Source organism: Ambystoma mexicanum, chromosome 5q (assembly GCF_040938575.1).
Source record: "Ambystoma mexicanum isolate Mex_15411 chromosome 5q, UKY_AmexF1_1, whole genome shotgun sequence".
Lineage (NCBI taxonomy): Eukaryota > Metazoa > Chordata > Amphibia > Caudata > Ambystomatidae > Ambystoma > Ambystoma mexicanum.
Window position 1 is genome coordinate 389,445,733 of NC_090933.1, and position 21,340 is coordinate 389,467,072.

The window sequence follows — 21,340 nt, forward strand, 5'->3', positions numbered from 1 at the left end:
TGAATCATGCGTTTTAATCAAAAGATTAATAGAATTCCATCTCGCCGATGTATTTTGATATTTATGGTTGCGCAGCCAGCATTTGTAATTAGATCTAACTCTGGCTGCCCTTTGCTTCTTCTCAGCCTCACACATAGATACATTTGTTGTATTTGACGGAGGAATGCTCTCTGCTCTTTTTTACTTTTAGCAACATCATCGTACAGCCCTCCTTTATTGCTAGAGCCTCAGCCAGTGACCAAACGTTGAACAGAATCAGGCTAAACCATATTCATAAAGACACTGAGGTCCCAAGAACAGTCCCTCAAAACTTTTCACATTGGAATTGTCAGATGAGTTAGGGATAACAATTAATTGTTTTGAGTAGACCACAACACTCTGTTTCCCTGTACTTTTACCGTTGGAGAGTATCTGAGATAGCTGTGCTGATGATTTGCGAGAATAGAGCACCTTGCATGATCACTCCCAGTTGACCAATTTTTTAAAACTCAGGTGATGGTCCCATGATTATGGGATTTACAAAAACAAAGTCAATACAACTGCTTTGCGTGCCATTTGACCAAGTGGCACTTTCCTTGGAGAAGTATTGCGCAGTGGGTGTAAATCCAATTCTGCCAACAATTTTAGCCAAGCACAGCCCTTCTTCCCTGCACCAGAGTTATGCACTGGCCAGTCGAAGCTGTTTAAATCAAAGCTACAGTCTGCATTAAAATCTCCTGTGAGAATTCTTCTCCTTGGCCCGCGAGTTCTGTACATACCATGCTTGTATAGTTTCGAAGACGGTTTCCATTAATTGCTCAGACATGACCATCCCCGGCAGGTCATACAGTGTAGAAACCAACGACCCACCAGATCCCGTTGGAAAGCTAGGAGGGATGACCGCAAGAAAGTTTGTATGGTCACATGTTCCTAGCCATGGACATGGGGAGTATTCACTGTTGATACCATGACATAGGCCTTCCTTGAGGCGGGTGGCCATCCACTGGCGGTGTCGACAATTTGAAGGATAAACTGTAACCATCCAAACTAAAGGATGTAGTCAGCCACGTTTCTTGGAGCATAAAGAGATAAGCCTTCATTAACTTATTTAAGGTACTTAAATCACTAAGAACGGAATGATACCCACGTGAGTTTCAGGACAGGACTTCAAAAGAACTTGCTTCGAATTGCAGATCATGTCAGGTATGTTGATTAACCACACTGATCAGGACATCCTGGCTTGAGCCTTTTGTCTGCTATAGTAGTTAGCCTTATAGGGAATATGTCCCTTTAAAAAAGCAACACCCTTGGCCTTGGACAAGTAAGCAACTTCTTGATGGTTTGAGTTTTTATGAAATGATTTGTGGGCTGGAATATTAGGATTTCAAATCCTAGAGTGTATAGGTGGTTAGCATGTTTACAAATACGTTCAGTCACCACCGGGGAGACAAGACGTGTGAGCCCAATTCATTGGGCTATCAGGTGTTGGTAATTCCAGTCTCTCAATATCATCAGATGATATGATGGACAAGTCCGGAATTAGGTGCAACAGTTCCAGCAACCTTCTATGATTTAGAAATGGACTACTACTTGTCGCATTTGTCTACACAATCTTTATATGTCTAGATCCCGGATGCCAAGTTAGGTGCCCCATATTTAATAGACATGTGTCTCCATCTGGGCTGGATTCATGCAATCTCTTGGTTGTTGTCAGAGATACGGCCTGGTCAACCGGGAGGGCTTTGTTGGAAGTAGAATCATAGCATTTCCTGCATATGGAATTTGTTGACTAGTTATAATTTAGCTTTTTTTGTCAGCCCCCCTGTGTTTACCCTAGAGGTGTCCTATGTGGCTAGAATTGGAGCGGCACTCGGAACCCCGTCATTGGCAAGAATAGGAGTGACATGTCCCTCATCGCAGATATTTGTGCGATTTGACCCACTTAAGACCTCCGCCCGATTTGAAGGTTGTACTTCTGGATGATGAACTACAATTGGAAGCGTATTTGCAGAGGAGGGGCCAACAGATTGAACCCATATATCTAGAGGGCCTTGTAAAGTAACTTGTCTGGTGTTTCCCTCCCCCAAATCATTGATAACATTATAGTGACCTGACTTGGTTTGTGTTACTACCAAATCCCCCATTTTCTTGTCAATTTTGTGTGTAGGTGATTTTCGCAGTACACCTCGATTTGTATGCCTGTTTGTCTGAGTGGGGGTGGTTAACTTTTTTCCTTTGTTTTTACTGGGGAAGACGTGAGTGTTCAATTAGTAAAATGTCCAGCGCTGATTCCTCCGATCTTTCTGTGATTTTGGCCTGATCTTGATATGCAACTATCATCCTCCTGCCTTGAACCTCCCCTTTTGATACTTGTGCCTGATCTTGTGGTATCGGCAATCAGTGGTAGGAGACCCCATCTCAGTCACAGAAATCTGGGATCTAGGCCCAGGGGCTTGAAAGGCATTTGAGGTCTACTGCCATAGCGGCAATGTGGTTAGTTTCACGCTGATTTTCTGCTAGCTTCGTGCAAAGAAGATTGAGGGCTTCAAGTTTAGATGTAATAGAGTTGGGTTGGTGTGCAGTCATTTTTGCGAATGTAATATTTTCGAAAGTCACAATGTCGAAAATATTAATTCGAAAAAAAGTCAAATACAAAAAATCGAAAAATGTTACATGCAACATGCAAGTTAAAGAATTATATATACAATTTAATGATTTATATATATTCTTAAGCATATTTATGTTAACATTGCAACATACTTTTATCAATAAAAAGCATTCTATGATATTTTAATAACTATGTAGTTTAAAAAAGTTTTATTTTAATGATAGTACTAGTAAATATTAAATAATAAATAGGTAGCATGCTTTCTCTACGTTGAACTATCATTGTAATGATTATCCATTAGATGGCGCTATTGTATTGCGAATGTGTATTTTGATGTTACTTGTTGCTGTTTTGTACGTACGTTGGCGTGAGTGGACGTATGCGTGGGCGCCATTTTTAAAGTCCATTCTGAAAGCGTTTCCGTTGCGTTCGGGTCTCCGTTCAATGATTTTTTGGAGTTGTTTTTTTTTTTTACTGGACCTTATGTGGATGCAATGGTTTTTTCTTCCGGATTCCATGAATGTAATGGGATTTCTTTGGTTTTATGCACTTCATGTTGGATTGTGTGATTTTTTTTTTTTTTTTTTATTATTCGGAACTTTTTGGATTTGCACCTTTCCATCGGTGCTGGATTTTACTGTTTACGACTGCAGATTTGGAGTTTGCTTGGATTTTTTTTTTTTAATTTTCCTATGGATTGCTTCATGGACTTCGGGATTCATGGATTTGTTCGGTAGGTGTATTTGGATACGTTTTGGTTTTGCCATATTGGATCGCTGATTCTACGAAAATGTGAGTACTTTTAACATTTTAAATTATATGCTACAGATTCCAGGTAGTTTTCTTTATTATCTTCATTAAATTCGTGTACTATTTTTTCCAAGTTTCTGCTCGTAGTCTCTGTATTTCTTCCTTTTTGTTTCCGCGTTTGCTAGTGAAATTGTTTACGAGAGTCGAAATTCTTGATGTGTTTGTTCATTTTGTAACTCCTTTAAAAAAAATGCCATAAGTTTGGGTTGTTTGTTTTGAAATTTGTATTAATTCGGTTATGTCATCCTTCCAATGCATTGTTTGTTCTTGGTTTACCCTCTAATGTTGCTTGGTAGCAATTCCACAATTTTATATTAAATTTGGGCCTGCGTCTTGTCCCACTCCTTGTTAATTGTCCTAGCCAAGTGTTCTCCATGTAATCTAACAAGTCCGAATTTTCCTCCTCATGATTTTTATAATATTCACTGTGAATCAAATGTTTGTAAAAATGTATAACTTGATCCTCTCTAACAAATACCAAACCACATTTTTTTTGTTATATTGATAAGTACTGACTTCCGTGTATTTGTGCTTAGTCCCAGTTTCTGTAGTTTCCTCCAAATGCTTTGAGTAAAATGAAAAAAAGCACCCTTGTATCTTTGTATCCTTATATATTGCAGAAAATGCTCTAATTTGTGCTATTTCGAAATCCATGATTATATTTGCGGATTGTGAATCTGGTAGAGTGTCTTTAATTTTGTTAAACACAATTTTATAAGTTTCTTTGCTTTTCTTTGGCATCAAAACATAAACAAGTGGTATAAGTCTGTTATTTATTGTTCCATGAATGGTAAAAAAATTGCTGAAATGGTTGGGGGCATACTTTGAATGTGGCGTCACTTTGCCATAGTTGGCTTTGACTCAGAGGCTGGAAATTTGTCGCCGTTGAAAATATTAGTATTTTTTCGTTGTTTATTTCTATGGTTGCATGGTGGAAATTCTCTCCTATTTCAGTTAATTTAAACACTTCTGGTATGGTTACATCATTGTACATTATAGGTGCTGGTGGGAGATTTTTTTTGTTTTTTTCAGTTTACCATACGCTGCATTAGTTTTTCACCAGGCATTTGTGCCGATATGTGTAACGGTAACTTGTCACATACTGTAGATATTACTGAACCACTTGCTTGACCTTGGTTTTCTACTGCCTTTCGTTTGAGCTCATGAAGTGTTTTTTTAATTATAATAGTTGTTTTATCTGGGAGATGGTTGTGCTCGTTTTTTATTTTAATATTAGAAGCATCAGTTATTGCTTGTGCGCTACATTTTGTTTTTCCATATTCCGTGCACTTCAAATATGTGCTTTCTTTTTGTTCTGCTTCTTTATAGTAAATATATCTATTGTAAACCATCTGTTTTCCTCCCTTTTGTGAAGCTATAAACTCCACCTTGTCTGTCATTTTTTAGTCTAAAACAACAGAGAAAAAAAACTGTTATACTATTCCTGTCACACATTTATAGTAATATAATTTTCGAATTCAATATCTAGTTACATGTTTGTTATGTTAATATGACCTGTTTTAGCCTGAAGTAACTGTTTTCAATTCACTGTAGTCCGTTCTGACCTTTGGTTCCGTCAGGTAATGACGGTTTTTCACAACAGTCATCTGTTCCTCTGTATTTAGGCAAGGTTCTTTACACGTGGTTGTCACCTATTTGCTTAACTCTTTCTACCCTTCATTGGGTATGTGTTGCGGGCGAGGGGTGAGGAGGGGGGTGACTGCGGGGTGTCGCGTGAGGTAGGGTTCGGGGGACACCCCCCCCCTGAGTAAAACGGTACTATTGATGACACTTTACATTGGTATATTAACATTGTTGGTTGACTTTTTTTTCGACATTTTTTTTCTCGATTAATTGACTTTTTCTGTTATATGTATATTTTCGAATTATTTGTTTTCGACATTTTATTTTTGTATTTCGGCATTTTTCTTCTCGATATTATGACTATAAACCAATAGAGTTCAGGTTAGATAATATTCTCGTGTTTTTACAGTTCCTAGCCTTAAATACCATGGGCTCAGGGCTCATATGGTCACTGTCGCTTTCACTTGCATCATAGGGTATTTCAAGGAGTGACTCCAATTTTTCCAAATCAGGGAATGCTGACAAGTTTGTACTAATGAGGTTTTCCTGCCCCAGTCCTGGAACATTTGTTTTTTTGTTGGAGATGTTAACATGAGTTTAGCAGCGAGCAGTTATTGTCAATGGTGGGAGAACACTGCAGAGTACTTTTTGACCCCATGTTGAGGATCCCACTTGTTGTCGGTTCCACTGTTATCCCCGACCTGATTGTTCTTCTTGACATAGTTGTGCCTGTTTTATTTATCGATGCGTGACACCCGTGGCCTTTGTCATATCCTTTTTTTGAACGAGGGTGCATCTTTGAGTTTGAGCCTTCACTAAAGGGACTGTTTGCCCAGGCAGAAGACTGTACTCCGTAGCCCGTAACTTATTTCTCATTTTGCTAGCAAAAGATGAGGGGGGCAATTAGATACTCTTACAGCCGTCTGTAGAATTATCACAGCTGCAGGCCCTAGAAAGCAAGCTCTGCAGTAAGTGGAAACTACTTTTCCTGGCCCATTCAACTGCCAATCTGCATACTCCAATGATTTGACAGATTTACTTACTGTTTTTACATGACGCAGGAACCTCCGTCAGGTCGTTACCCCGACCAAAAGTCTCCCAGCCCTTCAGGGACTGCTGTTACTTCCTCTCCACCTTTGGAAGCCCACTTTATCCACTCCGCAGATTACTTGAGTCACGAGTTCCCATCCAGAGAGGCCATTTCACTCACTCATTCTTTCTTCACTGAATGGTGTCCAGCCCGCCACAGCCACTCCTGGCTAACTGGACAACTGCAACTTCACATATCGCACTCCACCCGCGCTACGCGCAGTGTCAAGGTTTTTTATATAGTAGGACCACCTCCAAGTAGCAACACTGAAAGACTTGCAGAGCATCAAGTCAGCAAGAGATCGGGCAAAGACTCCCCTGCACAACTGCGACTACACACGTTGCACACCGTCATGCAGTCACTATTAAATACTCAGCACAATAAACCAAAACGCATAGGTATACTTAGTAATACTTTCAATAGGCCACTTCTTAGTTGGTAGTTACTGAACGTGTACAATTAGTACCGAATACCAGTCAAACTCCTGTAACATCGGTAATCACACGCACCTACAAAGTAATAGTCATAGCATTTAGTCAGCATACAGATATAAGTGATTTTTGGGAAGAAAAACAGTTGGTTAGTGTAATCCTAGCAGAGCTTCAGGTTCTAGAGGCGGTTTCCATGCATAGCAAGTCTTTTAAAGTCCAAAACACAACCCAAGCTAAAATTCAGTTTGGATAGGCTTAAATTCTGGAAAAGCAGCAGAAGTCAAAAGTTCCTGTGTATACTTTCGAATATCTAGGAAAGAAGATACAAGAAGGTTTAACCACTGTTGGAGACCCTGTTAAAGAACTTGCTAAAGGGACACAAGCAGCAGCTTGAGTCGGAGATGAGGGGCTACGTGCAACTTTCTGGAATAAGGTAAGCAATACCTTTTTTCCCCAAAGTACCTTAGGTTTGAAGAAAACATTTGTGTTGGATGCTGTGCGATGTTGCAGCTCTGGACACGACCTCCGGATTCCTTGGTCTGATGACTGAAGACAGGACAATGTACGGATCTCTGGCACAGCTTTTTAGTCAGTCTGTGGTTTTGGCACCTTTTCTGCAACACCAACAAAGGACGCGATCCACTCGGTCAATCTTCTTCCGTTTCTGCAGTCCAGCACTCTGATGAGGGGGTCTGGACAAGTCGGATTGGGTCTCTGGAGTATCCTTGAGTCCTCAGCAAAGGCTTGGAAGTACTTGACCTTTCCACGATGATGCACTTAAAATGGGCAGCAGGTCTCCTGGTATTGGTGTTCGCGCTAGAAACTCACAGGGCCTCGGGGGAAATGGCTCAAAACAAAGTTCATCTTGGGACTGGTTCTTCCCACCAGTCAAAGGGAAGGAGTCATCCTCTTCAGAGTTGGGGACTGGACAGCAGTGGCAGCTTCAGTTTTGCAAAGGGTCTACAGGTGTCTCTGGCCATCTTCTTCGGTTGCTTCAGCTTCCAGTGGTCGACCTGCTTTTTACTGCAGGAGCCTCACCTTTTATACAGTTCCAGCACTCGCTCCTCTGCAATCTCTCTTAGTAGTTGACAGATATGGGCGTTTGGCTGTCCAATCAGGACAGCCAGACCCCCCGTGGGAGCTGGTCCCATTCAGGTACTCTGGCAGACAAAAGGACAGCGGGGTGGAAAACTCCTCTCCCACTTCCTCCCTGCCCTGACAGTCTGGAGCCGAGGTGGGGACACCGAAGGGTTCCCGCCAAAGGCAAAACACACTTAGGCCTCCCACTCCCAGAATGGTAGAAGGGCTGACAAAGAACAACCACGCTAGTAATGGTGAAAAAATTGTGGCAGCCCCAAGTTGGTGCTTGGGCGCCCCTATTGTGCACTACTGAGGCTATGGACATAGCCTGCTGTAGAAAAATTACACAATAGTTGGTAGGACACGTCCACTGCCACCGGCCATAACTAGGAGATTGCTCCTCACAAGAGCAGAGAGAAGGGGGATACTAGGTATCCCTTTGGCATTCAGCATAGGGTGGTGTGTGCCAATCTCTCAGAATATAACGTTTTTGTAGAGATACGAAGTATCTCTCTATCGTTAAGAACTGTAGTTACCCTAGGATAAAGAAAATAATCTCAATGGAGGACCCCAAGGGTCCCCAGCTACTCTGCCCAGAAGGAGCTGTGTGCTGCAATAGTAAAATACCGATGCTTTTAAGGGTTATGGAGGACAATAGACTACATAGGATAGGTACACAACAAATAGGAGTTCCAAAAGACAGAGCCCATAAGAATGAATGAGTAGAAAAAGTCTCCACTCATTCAGGATCGAGAAGTTCAGCAAAAGGTGCTGGGGGGGGTCTCACTAGGAGATGAAGCATACAAATGATAAATCTTGCTAACAACCATGTCTTGCCTCCAGATCCTCTCCTGTTGGAGGAAGTCCCTCATCTTCTGACAAAAGCAGCCATAGACATGGTAGCCCGCACTGAACGGGGCAAGGGCTGGTATTCAAGCTAGGGCTGGCATTAAGCTATTTTCTCGTGCTGAAAAATGACAGGTGCCTACGTCCCATCCTAGATCTGCAGTTTTTGTACTTATGCAAGGAGAATTTCAAGATGTTCACTGTAGCCCAGTTCTTTTACACCCTAGATCTGCAGGATTGGCTCGTCTCGCTGGATCTCCAAGATGCATACTTCGATATGCCCATTGTGAAGGCATCATGAAGTAAGACACAGAAAACAGGCTTAAAATTAAAAATAAAATACTTTATTAAATCAAATTTCACGATGGTAGAAGGCCTAATTTGCCCTATCCTAAGGTGGGAATTCCCTACCTGACTGAAACGAAGGAACATCTGAGTCGGAGTTCAACTTAAGATTGTCTGTGTCCAAAACCTATACTTGGCTTTACAACTAAAGCTAAACAATGTGTACGGATGTTTATCATAAAAGAAAGTGTTTAACTCAAAGTTCTGAGCGTCTTCCAGCTCTGAGCTCTTTCAGATCCCCTTCCCCAAGTGTAAGAAAGTTGCACAAAAAGTGTCAAGTTTACCTTTCTCCAGTTCCAAACAATCCTTGGGGTCCCCTTCCCCAAGTGCCAAGCAGCACAGTTCAAAATCAAAAGCAGTCTTTTCAAATGATTTCACACAACTCAAGGTCCATTTGACCCTTCTGGTTTGCATAACCACTTCACTTACAGTGCTTTCATTGGTTTGTTTCACAATATCTTTGGTTTTCAGCATTCAGGGCTCACCGATCTAGGCGCAGTTGTCCGACCACACGGTCCACCCATCACAAGTCACGCAGCCAGGATCCCTGGGCTCTTCAGTCCACACAGGTTCTTTTGCACTGGCTCCTGGGTACCAAATGACCTTGACTTAGTTCCTCTTAGCCGCCTCCTGCCTTTGTGCTGTATTACACTCCTGTGGCTTCCCTTTGTCAGCCTCTTGGCTCTGCATTCATGTGTCACACACCTATTGCTAGTCTTTGGCCTTGCCACACTTCATTCATTCATAAAAGTTCACTTTAGGGTATTTTTTTCTTGCCCCACACACTTGCACCCTTTTCTGTCATTCACTTTCACATTGGCACTTGGGCGGTTTTTCTGTTTGTTCTGCCCATAAGGTTTTTTCATTTGATATTTAGTGTGTTTAGTTTCAGTCAATGCGTCATTCAATATATTCAGTATTCAATATGCACTCATGTTGCTTAATTTAAAGTTTCCATTCAGTTCGGCATTTAATATGAGTTTATTTTGCTTAATTTGAAGTTTCCATTTAGTTCGGTATTCAATATGCATCTCTGTTACTCAATTTCACAGACCGTTACTTAATTTCGGTCCGATAGGAGTGCCCCTGTGTTTGAGCGCCCTCCCTGACACACACCGTCTTCAGACGTCTTCTCGGCAGCTCCTGCTGCTTCTTGTGCTCTTCTGAGCCTGAGAAGTCCACTGCTATGAGCCCAGCTTGTCTGCTGGGTGCTTCCCACTGCACGCCAGCAACCTGAATTCCACTTCAGAGACTCGTCCTTTCTTCTCCTGGCTTTCCCACAGCTTCTGTTGCTCGCTTAATCACGGAGGCTCCCAAGGTTGTGGCAATGACACGGCCCGCTCTTTCTGGGTCCTACAAGTCCTCTAGGATATATGCTGGCGTCCTGGCTCTGACGACAGTCCCGCCACAGCTGCCTCCTTTTTCCAAAGGTCCCCTGCTGGTCTCTCCCACACAGGCCTCCATGTTGCTCTTTGGTGTTTTCTGTCTCATTTTATACACCTGCAACCACTTAACAGATTACAGATGTGCTCTCTGAATTGGGTCTGCCTGACTTTGATTAAGGGGGCATGCCAGACTCTTGCAAGACTTTTCAGGCATCTTCTTCGTCCCAGTACTAGAGGGGTGAAATGGTGTAGTGTACACTACTTAGTCGCCTCATCTTCGTCCCAGTACTGTCAAGTGTCACGTGTGGGGAAATGAGGGGAACAGCTTTATGTATACCATTACGGGGGTTGTATGTTAATCACCAACATGTTACCGTTCTTTCTATGGTTGCAGTGAATCAAGACTGCCAGAACCATGTCTGTTTACCATTCAGTGTCTTGGCCTGCCCAAGGGTGCCTCAGACACCAATAATCCACCCTTAGGTCGTCCCTTAGGACCCTTTACTGCTAGGCTTTGTACATTGTACTACGAATATCAATATCACATGACTCCCACAACCAAGTTTCTTGTAAAGCTACTATAAAAAATAGCTGTATATTTGCTAATAGGCCCTCTTTGGATGTATAATGGGAGTTCCCTCTGGTGTTCCTTGACATAATGATGTCACTGTCATCGATGATGCTTATCAAAGTGGAGTTTAAATGCTAACGGTAACCATTGCCAATAGCCTTCAGCTAAATCAGTGGTATCAACAGGAAGCAGAACTTTACCGGAATTCCTGTTGGCATCACGCCTTTGTTTTACTTGGTGCTCACTACTTGCTATATTAAGTGGTCTAGCCATGTTGGTGGACTCTAAATGACCACTCTTTGCGTCTATTTTTTTAGGTTCATATTTGACCATATTCATAAGGGCTTCTTCACATGAGAAACCCAATTTTCTAAATTCATTCTGGTATTGTAGAAAATATTCTAGTGTGGCCTCTGTCACACACGAGACATTAGATGTCACAAGTTTGGTGGCTACTAATTGGTCGACAATTCTAATGTCTTCCGAATTAATCATTCTTAAAGGCGCTATAGAATGACAGTTCAATTATCTGCGGTCTATGCAGAGGAGGGAGATCATCAGTATTTTTTGTCACTTGGAATTTTAAGACATGCATTTCTGTTTGGACTAAAGCTCCATTTGACTCATTTGATTGAGATCCTAACACTTTTGTGTTATTAGGCACTTCTATAAAAGGTGTTTTATTCGGCCGATTACATGGGGTGGTCTTTTGTATTAATCTTGTTGGAATTTCTAGTTCTACCACTGATATCTCATGAAAAGTACACCAGTATTTCTCAGTGCTTTCTTCTTTCTGGAGGCAACAAGTTTTCGGCCCCCTTGCCAGACCGGCCTCATAAGGGATTTAACTTCTTCTGTCACCCCAGATAGAACGTGGCAAATATCACTATCTTTTTTTATTGGGTTGAACTTTTTTTGTTTGTTCCTCAACCCCGTTATGTATCACCGCCACATGCTCAGGTGCTGTTGTACTCTGGTCAATTGGAACATTGACCTGGAGAGGAGCATTCTTGTTAGTACAGGATACAGGGGTAGAAATCACCATATCTCCACCTGAGAGTCCTAACTGTGTGTCAGAGATAACACATCCATTCATAACGCAGAACTGTTTTTTCTCTCTATACATTGTTGCTTGCGCAGTTATTTTCCCCCCGTTTAAAAAAAAAAACTTTTTACACTTAATCTTATGAGTTCCTTGCTTAGTGTGGTTTTTGGCTGACTCATTTTTTCTCTCGGGATACTCCTGACTCCAATCTAGATCATTCTGTGATTCACGTTCTCCAAGACATACAACAGCGGAACTGTTGGCTGCCTCACTTATAATCGCATCTTTATTCATACCACAATTTTTCAATGTTCTATGCCCCTTGTTGATATTCTTATGGGGTAATACAGAGTGTACATCCAATTTGCGCTCGATATTCTCACACTAGTCAACAAGGGTAGTTAATACGTTTTCTAGTGCTTCAAACATAACAGGTTTACAGTCAGTAACCCATAAAGGTTGTGGGGGGATGGGGTTAGATTGGTCCTCAACAGGAAAAGGGGGATACCATGGCTCACCTGTCTACCCCCCTCCCAATACCCAAGGACCCTCAACCCAGCTTATCCTCCCTCACTTCTCCACTCCCAGGTTTGGATCCAGGAGCGATGGCCTTTCCCTGGCCACCTGAGCAGAGGATCCAAGGGGAGTAGGAGTGAGAATACTGACTGGTTTCTTGCACCATCCACAAGAAATATAGGAAGTAACTGAGATTCAATGTGGGAAATTGCCATTACCAATTCAAGGTTCTGCCGTTTGGCCTTTCTTCGGCACCCAGGGTCTTCACCAAATGGCTGGTAGTGGTAGCGTCTTGTCGAAGAAAGGAGGGTATTCATGTGTTTCCCCATTTGGATGACTGGCTCGTCAGAGCTCACTTCCCAGACAAGGCGTCTGCACATTTGTACTGGATATGCAGATTGTTCCACAGCTTGGGGATTCTCCCTGAACTTTAGGAAGACTCGTGTTTTGCCATCCCAGTCCCTCCGATGGACCCTCTCCTGGGCGGGCCCCCTCGCCCGAGCACATTGTGGCAAACATCTCCAAGATGGTTCATCTCTTCGAATCACAGGAGAAGGTTCCTGCTTCAGCTCTTCTGTGCCTCTGACCTCCTGCATCATTGTAGTGCTGGTGGTCCATTTGCGCATGAGCTCGCTTTAGTGGCTTCTGAGTTGCCAATAGTCTCTGTTTTAGAGTCAACCATTAGATATTCGTCAGTTCACAGCGAAGGTGTCCAGAGACCCTGGAATGATTGTCCCAGAAAAAATTTGCTGATTGGGCCGTTGTTCGAAAACCCTGGACCCAACTGTCTATAGTCACAGATGGTTGTCTGAAGGACTAGGGTGCTCACTCACCTGCAAGACCTTATGGTGAACGACCTATGGTCCCTATCCAAGTGCCTGCAGCACATCAGTTTGCTGGTGCTGAGGGTGATTATGATTGCCCTGTCGCCTTCCTCCCCTCTCTGTATGAGGCAAGACCGCTTTGGTCCTGACGGCCAACACGGTAGCCATGCACTAAATCAACAAACCGGGTGGTGTGGGCGCGTTGCCTCTGTGCAGGGAATCAATGTGATTGTGGTTCTGGGCTATGGAGAACAGTGTGTCCGACGGCAACTCATCTGGCTGGCAAGGGGAACATACTTGCGGATGCCTTGAGCAGACGGACTTTGAACCCTTAGCTTCCATAGTGTGCTAGAAGTCACATTGTCATTCTGCAACCTTTCTTGTGCTTCAATATGGTGTAGTAGGGGCAGTAATCCAGTGATAACAGTGTGACCTATTGCAAACTATGAAAATTTGAACAGACGTGAGATATTAACCATAGGTGTGAATACAGGCAGATACCTGAAGGAGGATGTGAGTTCTAAATGCATCAGAACAATACAGAGAAACAGCACCTGTGCTTTCACTAAATTATATTATGTCACAATTCCTTTGAACTTTCACGAGTACTGGACATGTAGGAAATGCCCTATAAATCGATCACTAAGGAGTAAAAGGGTAATGGTCAATACCATTTAGGATCACCCAGACGCTGAGAATTCCATTGCAAGCATGTTTACAGAATATTGGTTCCTTAGAGCCAAGGATATTGCCGGTGTGGACCAAATATTTGAGTATTACACAGAGTATCATCATCATTGTTCAAACACACTTAGTAGAGTGGTTCCCCCTTGAATTTCCTTTTTTTGTAAAAGGGGAACTTGCCTTATTTTCCCCTATTCATGCAGCAGACAAATGCAGACTTTTGGATTCTGCCCAGTTGTTTCCTCTGGAAGAACCATTGGAAACCTCTTAAACTCCTTAAAAATGACTTTCTAAGCCACTTGCATCATAATTCCCAGAATTTGTAGTACAAAGACGGGAAATTTAGAATGCATCTGTGATTTTATGATCGATTTTAGTGCAATAAATGATTGCTCTTCACTCTAACATAGAAATTAATAATGTTAAAGTAACCACTCGGGGGCAGAGGGGATGGCGGGCGGGGGTGTACGTTGTGTCTAGTTGTTCTTAAAGGTGGGTTTGGATACTGTAATTCGAATTTTACACGTAATTTCCATGCCCTTTCAGGCTATTTTGCATACAGTTCTAATCCCTTTCCTCCCTCTTTTTTTTTGGTCTTCCATATGCTTAACTTTTAGGTTAGACAACCACATTGTTTGTCCTTGAGTGAAATGGGAATCAGTGCCTTATCTTTTTATTATGTTTTTCTTGTGTACTTGCTTTGCTGGTGTATTCTTAAATACTTACTTGACATCTATGAAGTAATACTGAATACATATTATTTTTTACATTAAGTTGTGTGGTGCTGGAGGTTTATCTCACATAATTGTACCTTATTGCCAGCCCATCCCCTCCTAAGAGTGTATCCTAACTACTCTGCTATATTACCCACTGAAAAGGTTTCTTCTACTAAGGGTTGGTCTTTTATCACCCCTAACCAGAGAGCCTTCGAAAGATGTCCCCAATGTCCTGCAGGAAGGCAACTGGGTGAGAAGGAAACCACTGTAGCCAGAAATTTGCTTGAAGGGATTTTCTCATGAACACTGGTCACAATGATCTTGTACCCCAGACAGGGAAGAAAAGCAAAGAGAAGGTGCACTTACTGGCAGGGAGGAGATTGCTTAGCTGGCATCTCAATGATCTCTGCATCTTCTTGTTTTTGGCCAATATTGGACCGATAGGCAAAACCTCTGTTCTGGGTCCTTTGCTGACCGTGGACAAAAATTGCAATTTTTCGTAGCTCAGCTGAAAAACTACTTGGTCATATGCCAAAACTCTTTATGGAGGAATTGGCCTTCTCCGGTCACATTAACGAGCCTACACATGGTGTTCCCGACTGAGCTTGTACTGAAGAGGCGGCTATTGTCATGGAAAGACTGGTTTTTTAACAAGCACATTTTCCAGTCTGGGGTTGAGCTTTTTTAGCAGGGCCTTGCCATTTTGCGCTTCATTGTCTGTGTTCAGATTGTCCAAAAGGTAAAAGGCACACTGGGCTCAGCCCAGAAGGAGGTTGATGTCGGACAAAACGCTGTAAACCAGTATCTCCTCTGCCATTCCAAAAATGTGTGCTAATGGCCCAATCACAGGCAAAATTGTCTCTGCATTGCTTTGGTGAACTTGTCCAGTCCTTGGGGTGCTCTCGACTTACAAGGAAAAGGAAGGTCAGGATTTCTGGAGCTCAACTGCATTAACATCGATGATGGCCTTTGGTAATTTGAACAGTGTGTTCGGGAGTCCTGGTCCACTGGTTTCCTGATCCATTGCTTTATAAAGCGTGACATGTGGTCCATCAACCACCATTCACCTGAATGGGCGAGTTGTATTGTTGAGGGATCATACACGTCCTGACCATTGGGATGCTTGTGTTATCTAGTAGATGCAGTCTCAGTCAAGCAATAGGGAACAGCGTCATCCCACCCAAAGCTCTCCTGAGCAATCCTGGTACAGATTGTAAGAGGATTCCTAGTACCCATCCCCTTCCTCAATGTTAAAAGGCTGGGAGAGGAGCGTTGAGGCCCAAGAGTGACCGAGGAGTTGGTGCTTTGAGATAAGCCATAAGTGTGAGTGAGCCTGCGATGAGAGGGTTATCTTCCATTTCTTACAATGTTGCCCTATGACACCTTTATTTATTAAATAAGTTGATAACAATTAACATTAAGTTTAAGGTGCAAGACCCATCAAAATAGCACCTTTAGTTCATTGGATCCACCATGACTCTTATACCCCGTGCCAGGCGTGAGTTAATAAACATGACTGAAGTCCATTAAGTATCCCTTTAATTTTAATATTGTATGATTATTCAAACTGTTGTTACTTTCTAGCACCCAGAGTACAGAGATGACGGAATGGAAATCGAAGAAGGTGAAATGGGAGATGACGATGCTCCTCCAACGAGTAGGTAAGTTACAAAGGAAATTGTAGTACTTTCATCATGTCTTTAATCTCATTTGTTTTGTGCTAGTTTTTGTATTGCTCTTTTGTGTTTGTTTTTTTTTTAGGAAAATCCAATCCAGAGTGAGAGAAATTCCAATCCAGAGTGAGAGATGATGCTCTTTCAATTTCTGAAATAGCATGTCTTAAATGCATAGAAAAAATACAGTACATCTGTTTGGGTAACCAGTATGAAAGATCAACCTGCAGAGTTTTGCCAAATTGAAAGGATTTTACCAATGTCTGTATACCAGCGTGGTTGAAAATAGCTGAATTGTACACACTCATGCCTTGGAATGATAGAAAATAAGGATTCATCTTTTGGCCACGTTTCATCGTCCCGCAATGTTAGTACAGGGCTGATGCTATATAATTGCATATAATTCAAGGTAAGGGCACTCTGCCCTCAAACCACTTCTCCCGCATTGGATCTTTCATATTCACATGCTGTGAATATTTCCCGTCATCAGGCTGGGAAAAGCTTGGTAACTAACATAGCGTTTTCCTATGGAAAACTTCGACACTGAGTGTCCCATCAAAGTCCTTTTTGGATGCTTTAGGCTGCGCCAATAGGACGTCTAGTATAAATAGCCTCGCCTCCCCGCAGCTTCCCTTCAGATTTCAACCGTCTCCAAACTGTTGGGATCACCTTGTGTTTCTCTCGAATTGCTGTTCATGTGCTACACATGCTTTCGCTGGTTGTTTCTTTCCAGGCCCAATATGTCATCTGTGGGCCCGAAGAAATCACTGTTTAGGCCGCAGGTCACACATGGCCTAAAGAATGTCTACGATGGGGATGGGCATGCGCACTGCCTATATTGCCTATATTGCCTTTATCCCAATCATTCCATGGACAATTGTGAGGTTTGTCAAGGCTTCTCGCAGAAGACGCTGAAGGACTGCAATCAGCGGTTGATTTGTTGGCTAAATGAGGGGACTTGCCCGGGTTCGGAGGTTGGTACCTTGTGGGAGCCAGGAACGGCGGTCACAGTCCGAGGTTACATGTCTCTTCTAAATTCCATGGAGTCCTGCATCCCTCTCATTCTGAATTGTCGTCTGTTCATGAGGCCAGTGCAGGAGTTGCTCGCCTCGAGGTGGTCGCAGAGCCTCGTGAAGCTGCCGTTTGAGCCTATGTCGGCGGTAACGTTGATGTTCCTCACGTGCAAAGTTGCTTTTTTGGTGATTATTGCATCGGCCAGGAGGGTCTCTGAACTTCAGGCTCTGGTCATCGACCCACCGTATCTGCGGTTCATGAGGAACAAGGTTCTCTTGTCTACTAATCTGCACTTTATCTCTTAGGTGCCGTCGAAGTTTCACAATTGCTTTGCCCACTTTCTTCGCTGAGGCTCCCACTCCTGCGGAGAGAGCGCTGCATTCCTTGGACGTTAAAGGAATGGTTCGGTCAACATTTTTTATTGTCCCTACAGGTCGGCCATGTGTTTTTAAGCCTAAGTCGCACGATTTTTGAAAAATTTCCTATGCACCTTACCAGAGTTTTCATTCATTAAACGCACGTGAAAACAGGCACCAGGGTGCTGCCATTTTGTGATAATCCATCACTTGCCGCATCGCCCCGGCTGACCTGCTTTTGCGGCACTAAATCATATCCCCCGCCCCTGAGCGTGACATTATCAAAACATTCATATTCCCCGCCTCTCTCCGTGACGTTACTGTGCTGCGTAGGCAAACGCGCCCTGTCGTGTTCTACGCGACTTCACTCAGAACCCGGAAACCAACACAGATCAACTCACAACACAGCGCGCCACAATTCGGAATATGAAACTGTACTTTAAAATCAAACAGCAACAGGGTACATTTGGTAAAGTACATTTATTTGACATTAAATGTTGATAAAATATTCATCAATTTGTATATTAAATCGGAATGTGATTTTTTTAAATGTTTTTTTCTTTTCTCTCGATCTGCAAATCCGTAAAAGTTTATCGTGAGTCACGCGCTGTTCCTTTATGGTACATAGGGTGTTGGTTTTCGTTAAAAGAAGCACTTTGGTCGCACGGTGACCGCAAGGCTGTTCTATCAACTAGGCACTAGGCCAGCGCAAAGGTTGATATGTTGTTTCTAGCTGCTATTACCCGTAAGGGCATATGGGCCCTTGGCGATCGTCCCATAAGATCTTCAAAGTGGTGCAGTTCTTTACGATAAGCTGCAGCTGGCGGTTGAAAAAAACCATCTGCCGGGGTCTGAAACTGGTGGCAGTAGCAGTAGGGTAGGATATACCTGTTTTGAAAACATAAAAATTATAAATAGTCTCGCCAGCCGATCTTTATTACTATTATTAATTTTATTTATTATGGCCGATCAGAAACTATTTGCTTGCAAGGATAGTGCAATGGAGAATGTTCGGCTCTAAAGTCAATGCGAAAACTAACGAAATAAATCGAGGTTAACACACAATGAGAAACGACTGTTTGTCTACATGCGTGTGTAATGTGGACCAGCATGCCCATGTGCCCGGTAAAAAGACGATCCCACTAACGTTTTACTTGCTCTTCGTTCATTCATTCATCCATTCATTAATTCTTCATTCTGGTATAATAGCCTTTAAAGAGTTACTTACATTATATTTGCAATTTTCATTGTGTCTCTGCGTAATGCAATCCGTAAATCCCACTGTGCTTGTGACAACGATTTTTCGTATACTGAACTAACCCGAAACTCGGTCTAGTTTCCGAATTTTCTGCCTTATCGTCTTACGTTATTGCCCACCTCCTCCAAATGAAGTCATTTCATCACGGCCCCTGTCTCTCAAGGTCAAAAAACCATAGAACCTTATACTGCCAGTGCGAGTTGTGGGCCTCTTCAGGCCGCAAGCTGAAAATCAAAGCCGCCGACCTTCACTCGAAATGAGCATACATTCTTACTTTGCAACATCCCGTAGTAAAGCCATCTGTGAGAACTTGAATTTTCGAATCCATCTATGTATTGGGCCTCAATGTGCAATTGCGAACTGGCTTCTCTCCCATCTGCAACGGCTCCCTTGGCGTGTTCTAAGGCCCCCAATTTTGTCCTCGTTGTCCGCAAGCTTTGCAGCCCTAGAGAACCATACCTATGGGGATATTGACTTTTTGGGGGAAGGTCAGGGAAACTATAAAGTACCCGAGGAGTTGAGTTGAAAGTGAGATTTATAGTTTGTTTTATTATTTGCAATACGCAAGCCTCCCCTTGGTTAACAGTGCGCAGCATTTACATGAGATTGCGAAACTTAGTTACATCAACAAAAATATATACATACACATATTGACAAGGTCAGCGATATGAGGTGAATAGAGAGAGAAGTCAAAGATGACACCCAGGTTGTTTGCCACCCAGGATGGTGAAGGTTGGGGTTAGGGTTTACATACTTTGTATGTACACTGTACAATAACATTTGCTTACAAAAAGAGAATCCGATTATAATGATTTAAACCGGGATTTGTACTTCCCAAAGAGTTCTTCTTTGGGTGGACATGGCACAGTGGCAATGTTTGGTGGCAATGCATCAGTGCTCTGCACAGAAACGCTCAAAATTCCATATCTGTGCTTCTCGAGTACAGCAACAATAAGGCCTTTAACAAAGTTGAACTCCATTTCCTCATAGACTGGTTTGATCACCCATTGCTTACTTCTTTTTGCAAAGGCCGTAGTGTAGCGAAGCATCCCTACATTACCTGTAGTTCTAGATTGTTCACGGCACACATTCTCGTTATGGGCCAAGACCGCAAGTAGAGTCCTATATTTCATGTCCTACATGCTGAAATGCAAGCGCTTTGTCCTGTACTTTAGGCACATATTGTGGAACACTGCCAAACCTCCTGTGTGACAGAATTCTGTCAGCCCCCTCAAATCTCTTGATGGAGTTTTATCGAAAACAATCTTCTTAATGGCTTTGTGTGTGGTCGAAGATGGAACCAACCACTTCTTCTTCCGTGCCTCCTCTGGGGACAAAGGGACATGTTCACATTGGTGGAAATGTAGGTTTTCTGTCCAGCGGTGAACGTTGGTACAGTGGTGCATCAGTGACTGCCATTTTTCAAGTAGGATTTCCACTGACCCTTCACAAGATTTGGAGCTCCACCAAAGATGGTTGCTGATAGATTGGGACCACTGTCAAATACTTTCCAAACCTTTTTTTTCCCCTGCAGCCGAGATTTTCTTATTGATTGATTTAGCAAGATGCCATACATCAAATTGATGTTTAATATGTGGGAATGCTCTCTCATTGACTTGACAATTGAAACGTGTCTGTCCGTGGCTATGAGGTCGATGTGCATTCCCCTCGATTGTAGATATTCCACTGATTTTATAAATCCTAGTTTCTCCATGGCCACTGAGGATTTACATTGGGACACCTGCATGACCACCGAACTCACAATTTTCTTACTATCCATGTCCTGAAAGTGGTAGGTGCAGTACTTGGCAGAAAATCCAGGGCTGTCGCACTTTCCATCGCTGGCTAGCCTGAATAGTTTGCCTTCGAATGTACTTGCTAGAGACAATTGTTCAATTTTCCAAGCATCACTAATGGCCGGAAATAGATAATCACGTTGGTATCTGTAGTACTGCGTTTTCGAAATGAAATGGAGTCCCACAAACTGAAAGAAAGACTTTAACTTTCTAAAACTGGAGCCACTAAAAAGTGATGCAGCTGCACACAGTAGATTGCCTGCTGGCAGTTTCCCCAGCATCAGTTGTCCAGACCATGAGAACGTATGATTTAATCTACAGGCGGCATGTATTGTGACGTTACTGCCTTGTTTTTGACGAGTCACATGAATCAATGGCTTCCGACATGCTTTCCCTCTGACGGAATGCCCACATTTCAGCATACTTATAATATCCATCAAACAACTGTCAAATACTATGTATTTGCCCTCTTTCATTAGACTGTCATCCGGCATCACACTTGTTTCGGACTGCATCGTTGAGGACATATCAACAGCATTGAAAGAAATATCTCCGATATCAGGTTCTGATGCGTCGGTGAATGCTGCTGCTGGTTCATTCTCTGTCATTTCAACATCTGTTACTTCAACATTGATGGGAGCTTTTTGTCGACAGCTTTTTGTGTGGCATTTTTTTGGCGGGTGTAGGTTGTGTGAATTGATCTGCGACTACTTAGTATCTTCTTCTTGT

General features: G+C 42.8%; 1 protein-coding gene across 2 annotated transcripts in view; it reads left to right on the forward strand.

The window, feature by feature from the left end:
• Positions 1-21,340, forward strand: part of THOC1 (THO complex subunit 1) — a 1,301,120-nt gene that overhangs the window by 523,436 nt on the left and 756,344 nt on the right. For both annotated transcript variants that reach the window (XM_069620878.1, XM_069620877.1), the window contains exon 9: positions 16,099-16,175. In XM_069620878.1, coding sequence (XP_069476979.1) covers positions 16,099-16,175 — 77 coding nt within the window. The remainder of the gene's footprint in view (positions 1-16,098; positions 16,176-21,340) is intronic.